At 35.2% G+C, this 5,873-nt stretch overlaps 1 protein-coding gene across 1 annotated transcript in view; it reads right to left on the reverse strand.

The window, feature by feature from the left end:
- Positions 1 to 3,330: 3,330 nt before the first annotated feature.
- LOC127969367 (5'(3')-deoxyribonucleotidase, mitochondrial) overlaps positions 3,331 to 5,873 on the reverse strand; it is a 6,963-nt gene continuing 4,420 nt past the window's right edge. The window contains exons 4-5 of the mRNA XM_052571256.1: positions 5,841 to 5,873; positions 3,331 to 5,753 (exon numbers count right to left, since the gene is read on the reverse strand). The exon at positions 5,841 to 5,873 is cut by the window's right edge and continues 82 nt beyond it. Coding sequence (XP_052427216.1) covers positions 5,593 to 5,753; positions 5,841 to 5,873 — 194 coding nt within the window. The 3' untranslated portion in view covers positions 3,331 to 5,592. The remainder of the gene's footprint in view (positions 5,754 to 5,840) is intronic.

The raw sequence follows: 5,873 nt of genomic DNA on the forward strand, positions 1-5,873 counted from the left end.
CCTTTAGACTTCCCAGCTAACACTTCTAGTGTGTTTGTCTCGCTTTCAGAGGATATGAGTCAGTAATCAGTGTGGTGCTCAGTAAACTCTTATAGTGATTCTCTTATCAGCATCCTAACACCGCTCCACGCTGGAAACGCAGTGCTGTGTGCACAGGTGTGTCATGTGACCCGGTGCAGCGCTCTGATTGGCCGGCTGCAGAGAGTGACTCCCATTCTGTCATAAAGCAGACAAACAGACGAGAGCATCATCAACAGAAAGAGGGAAATAGAAATGCTTGGAAAGTAATGCACTTATGTTTATTTTTTTTATTTTGTTCCTTCAAACTTCTTTTCTAGTAAACGACTGATGTAATTCCATAACGTTTCACTGTTCAAGTCAAATTAAGGTTTATTCTTCATGTTCAGGTGGAATTTGGTTTCAGGCAATTAATTTATTTCTGCAAACTTTTTTTTCTGTAATTTCTGTGATGCTCTGCTGTATTTTCAGCATCATTCCTCCAGTCTTCAGTGTCACATGATCTTCAGAAATCATGAAAATATGATGATTTAATGCTCAAGAAACATTTCTGATTATTACCAATGTTGAAAACAGTTGTGCTGCACAATATTTTTGTGGAAACCATGATGCATTTTATTTTTCTGGATTCCCAGATAAACAAAAAGTTCAAAAGAACAGCATTTATTTGAAATAGAAATAATTTCTAAATGTCTTAACCTTCACTTTTGATCAATTCAAAGTTATTCAATCATTTTATTTCAACTGTAATGATGATGAAAATACAGCGGTGCATCACAGAAATAAATTACAGTTTAACAAGAGATTCACACAGAAACAAGTTTTTTAATTTTAATTTAATTTAATTTTAAATTCAAACCCTTAACGGTTACCCCTTATGTTTGGACATAGATGTGAAAGTGCATTATCCAGTAAATTTTTATAATTCATGAACGAAAACATTTTGTGAAATGATATTGATGTGGCATTTTCATGGTAATGGGATTTTTGATTTTAAAATGGGTTTCAAAGGATGAGTTTTGAGATTTTAAGTTTTCAAGTGATATATAATTTCTGATGATTTCTAAAGTGCGATAGAGAAAAATGCACAAATAATGTAATATATGTAATGTAATATAGTGAAGTAAATGTAGGCGTCCCACAGAGGGGACAGGTGACATTTATCAGTGACAAATCTTAATTATTCCAGACCTTTGGCCAGTAGTATATATGCATAGAGAAAAAAACAAAAATGTATTTATTTTTTTCTCAGTGAAACAGAAAAGCATGAAGTGGTTTCCATCTAGCAGGAAGAGTTTGCCAGAAGAGTCTTACGCAGATTCCTCACTTCATAACCCCGCAGGGATTCACAGATCTATGACGCATTTGGCCTCCGCAGTCCTCTTTCTCTCTTTCTCTGGAAAACTGTGGCACGTCTTTGGTGACTCTGTCTTTAGCTGCTCCGCGACCGAGGTGAAGGTTTTTGTGCCACAACTCTGGAGAAGTTTAAGAATGCCTGTGCAATATAAACAAGAAACCTGAAAAAAACTCTGTGTTAAAAATTTCTTAGTAAATAGTAATATATATATATCAGTTTTTTTCTTCACATTTTAAGAATAACACGTCAGATGAAAACTGATTGCAAATGACTCTCCATGTTGATGTTTTTTGCATTTGAGGTGTTGGTTTATTTGTGCTGGCGATGCGTGCACTTTCTCTATCTGTTCCAGGAAAAACTCTTGCAGTACTTGCTTTATATTAATAGCCTGGATGCATGCAACTGTGAAGCTGTTGCTAAGGAAGAAAGAAAGTCTCAGTGAAGGATCATGAGACTCAAACTCTAGCTGAGAAACTTCAAAATCTTCTAGAAAACGGCGCTTGTTAAAGTGAGTCACCCCATCTTTCTCTTTCTTCTTCTTCTGTGTGCTTTCTGAGTTTGTAGCACGAGGCGCTTTAGAACAAGCATCACATGGAAACATATTCTCCATTTTAACATGCCATGAATGCTTTTTCAAAACTGTCCCGATTTGGAAGCAGAGCGAAGGCATGCTGGGAAACTCCACTGATGGTCTGCATGCACGAGGTCAAAGGTCATGACCTCACTTCCTCTGTTCACTCGATCGCAACCGCGATCATTCGCCCCCAAACAGACCCCAGTGGTATTTGGGAAGATTAATTCTTCAAAACCCAAACGATGACGTCAAAGAAGATATCAGGGCTGTTGATTTTAGCAGCTTGTTTCTGTCACGGCAGACGGAAATTAAAAAGGTTATTGCGTTTTAAGATTGGGAAGATTTTGAATTGTGCAATATATATACAAAAGTCAGAATTAGATCAAATGTTGCAATTACCATTTTTTTACCAAAAAATCTTATTTAATTGTCATTTAAAGCGCCAGTGTTATTATTATTTTTTAAATCACACTGAGGTACTATTATAGTTTTATTATTTTTATTTTATTTTAATTGTAGCTATAGTTTTAGTACTTTTGATGCATTTAGTAATTATTATTATTATTTTTAATACAAAATAATTTATTGTTCTATATATTTTTTTCAGTTAAAGTATATTTTATGTCAAATAATGTTTTTATGGTTTTAGTTCAAGTTAATTACAATAGCCCTGAAACACTCATTAACCTTAATAAACACTTATTTGCAATATGCAATTAAAAAACAAAAGCACTTATACAATTTTAAAAAGCATGGACGTTATTTTAGTCTCAATATAATAATGCAATAATCAAAAGAGGACTGTTGTGTTGTGTTGTAGTGGTCTATATCTCTCCATTCGTTTATTTACAGTTTTTCTTCCATACGGAGTCATGAACAAAAGCAACCAGCTCGGAGACAAATCACAACTAACTTTAATTTGAGGGGCAAAATAAGTTAACACGTAAATAAAATACTCAAAGCATTTCATCTGCCTTCAAAAACAGACAAAAGGGCAGAGAATTTGGATATTAAAAACTCCTTTAGAAATGAAATTGAAGCATGCATCACTGCTTAGGCTCAGAGCTCATGTAAGCATCCTCAGTTTGACTATAGAGTTAAATCTGAGCTCTACTCTATTGTGTTTGATCAGGTCACGAGCGCCACCTGCTGCCCACTGCTGGACAGTTCATGTAGAGGCATATTCTAATGCATCTCATCTGGGAATGACAACTAAACATTTAGCTGATCTTTAGATCTTAACTTCAGCTTTGGTTGAAGTTAACTTTTGTGCAATATTTAGTTTGATTTAATTAACTAAAACTAAACCAATAAATAAAATCAACTTATACCAACAGTGTTTCGAAGAGAGATGTTTCCAATAAAAACTCAAGCTCATTCGTCGAGGTGTCATTCTTTATTAAACCGTCTGTGATTATACATATTTATATAAAGTCCTCCACATCAAACCGTGACATGAACATGACTGTAGAGCACCAGGATCATTAACAAGATGAGAAACAATACATTTACTTTTCACAACACGACACGTCTGAACACGACTGAAACAAGACTCTAATCAGTCAGAGCTGAAGAGTACAAAATATTTAACAGGACTATTAGTATATATATTTCTTCCCCCCAAAACAATTTCTTTTTCTTAACTTGTGTAATTAGTTAAAACAATCCAATGAAAAAGCACTGCAATGCTGGGACTTTTTAATAATCTTCTTAATTAAGCATGCTTCAATCAATTACAGGTTTGAACTTTAATAATTCTTTAATAAACCGCTCCATCACTCATTGCATTAAGGTAACATTTCATTTATTTTTAAAGAACAAATATTCATGCAAATATAAAGTCCCTCTTCTCTCCTGTTAAACAGATGAACTCTAAACTAAAACATCTAAAGAAATACTGTTGATAATCATAAAAACACAATGCTTTGGCAATGGCTTTAGTTTTCATGAGCACATTTTTAGATCTGTTCAGACTTCATACAGTACTAGAGATGATCTGTTCATCATATTTCAGATTTAATAACTCTTGACTTCAGTTTAAGGCCATCTGCCGATCTCTTAGCCGTTCCTGATGGCCATGTCACAGAACTGTGATCAGATTCGCTTCTAAACCAACCGCGGTGTGTTTCTCTGCTCCTGACATCACGCAGAACTGATGACTTTCACCATGAAATGAATGAATCAGGGCTTTATCTCACGCTTGAGAGAAGAGCTTTTCTTCTCGTACTTTTAAATAAGATTATGTTGTGTTTGTTTGCTCTTATGAACGGATGATAAACCTTGTTTTAAAGTCATACGAAGTCTCATGAGATACATGCATTTAGGTCCACTGTAATTAATTTTGCACATATGCAATTTTATATCAATCATTAAAAACTTTGTGGTCAGTAAGATTTTATTTTAAAGAAATTAATCACTTTTATTCAACAAGGATTCATTAAATTGATCAAAAGCAAAGACATTTTTCTGTTTCAAATAAACGCTGCTTGTCAAAGCCTGAAAAATTAAAGTGTGACGATTTCAACAAAAATATTGTTTTCAACACTGATAATAATCAGACGTTTCTCGAGCAGCAGATCATCATATTAGAAGGATTTCTGTATTTCTTCATGTTTCTAAGTTTCACCTTATTTAATCACACTTAATCAACCAATTAATACATTAAAAATTGTGAAATATTATTGCAATTTAAAATAACTTGTTCCTGTGTGAATAGCTATTAACATATAATTTATTTCTGTGATGCTCCGCTGTATTTTCAGCATCATTCCTCCAGTCTTCAGTGTCACATGATCTTCAGAAATCAGAATAATATGATGATTTTTGTGGAAACAATCACACTTTTTAATTATTTTCAGGATTCTCTGAAAAACAGAAAATCATTTATTTCAAACAGAACACACTCGTAACATTAAAAATGTCTTAACCGTCTCTTCTGATCAACTGAATGCATCTTTGATTAAAAGTATTCATGCATCTTGAAAATCCTAAATGCAATCATAAACAGTAGTTTTTATTTTATTAATTAAACACGACAAAAGATAATGCACTTACCAAAGCCATAAACCAATACACCTGTCCTCAAAGGCATAAGAAAAAAAGTTTATTAAAAGATTAATTCCAAACTAATAATAAAGTGTGAACTGAAATGACGCTGATTAAAAAACAACTAATAGCTAATGTGCTCACAGCGTCCTCTAGTGTCCAGAACACACAATCACAGTAGATGAGCTCAACATGGCTTCGTTTAGTGACTCTTATGACATTAAAAAACCAAACATGTCTTGTTCTGTCAAGTATTGTGTTCTCCCTGAATTAAAACTATATTAATAACTTCCACATACTCCCATCCGAACCAGAAACCAGTGGAAAATCATAGTGATTTTGACAATCGCATGCTTCTATGTGCACAAGCGGGCTTTAAACATCCTCCTTCGTTTCTAGAGATCCCAATAGAGATTGAGGTGAAGGCAGATTAATGCTTGATGTAAACTATGGATTTCAAGCCCTCAGTAGAAGCATAACAAATCATAAAATGATGCTAGAGGTCTCTCGTGAAAGACTTGTATATATTATGTGACCTGAATAATCCATTGACAGGATAATACTGAACATGAGGGCTGATACGGGATCTGTTACCCATCTAAACACAAACGCTGGTGTGTTCCTGGCGCTTGCTCTGCAGAAGCCCCCTCCAGTCGTCGGCCCAGGACTGAAGGCGTCTCTGGGACGGGTTCGGTGGCAGGTGTTTGTTGTGGCAGGCGGTGAACAGGACGTGCTCCCAGGACGGATTGGGCTCCACACCTGCAGCAGAAGCACGAGGACGTGGTTCGTCAGGGATCGTTATGTGCCGTGTGGCTCTGGAGCACGCTCAGACAGACTCGTACTCACCCAGGATATCAGGTTTGTCATCCACGAGGATGT

This window comes from Carassius gibelio, chromosome B12, assembly GCF_023724105.1.
Source record: "Carassius gibelio isolate Cgi1373 ecotype wild population from Czech Republic chromosome B12, carGib1.2-hapl.c, whole genome shotgun sequence".
In the NCBI taxonomy this organism is placed as follows: domain Eukaryota; kingdom Metazoa; phylum Chordata; class Actinopteri; order Cypriniformes; family Cyprinidae; genus Carassius; species Carassius gibelio.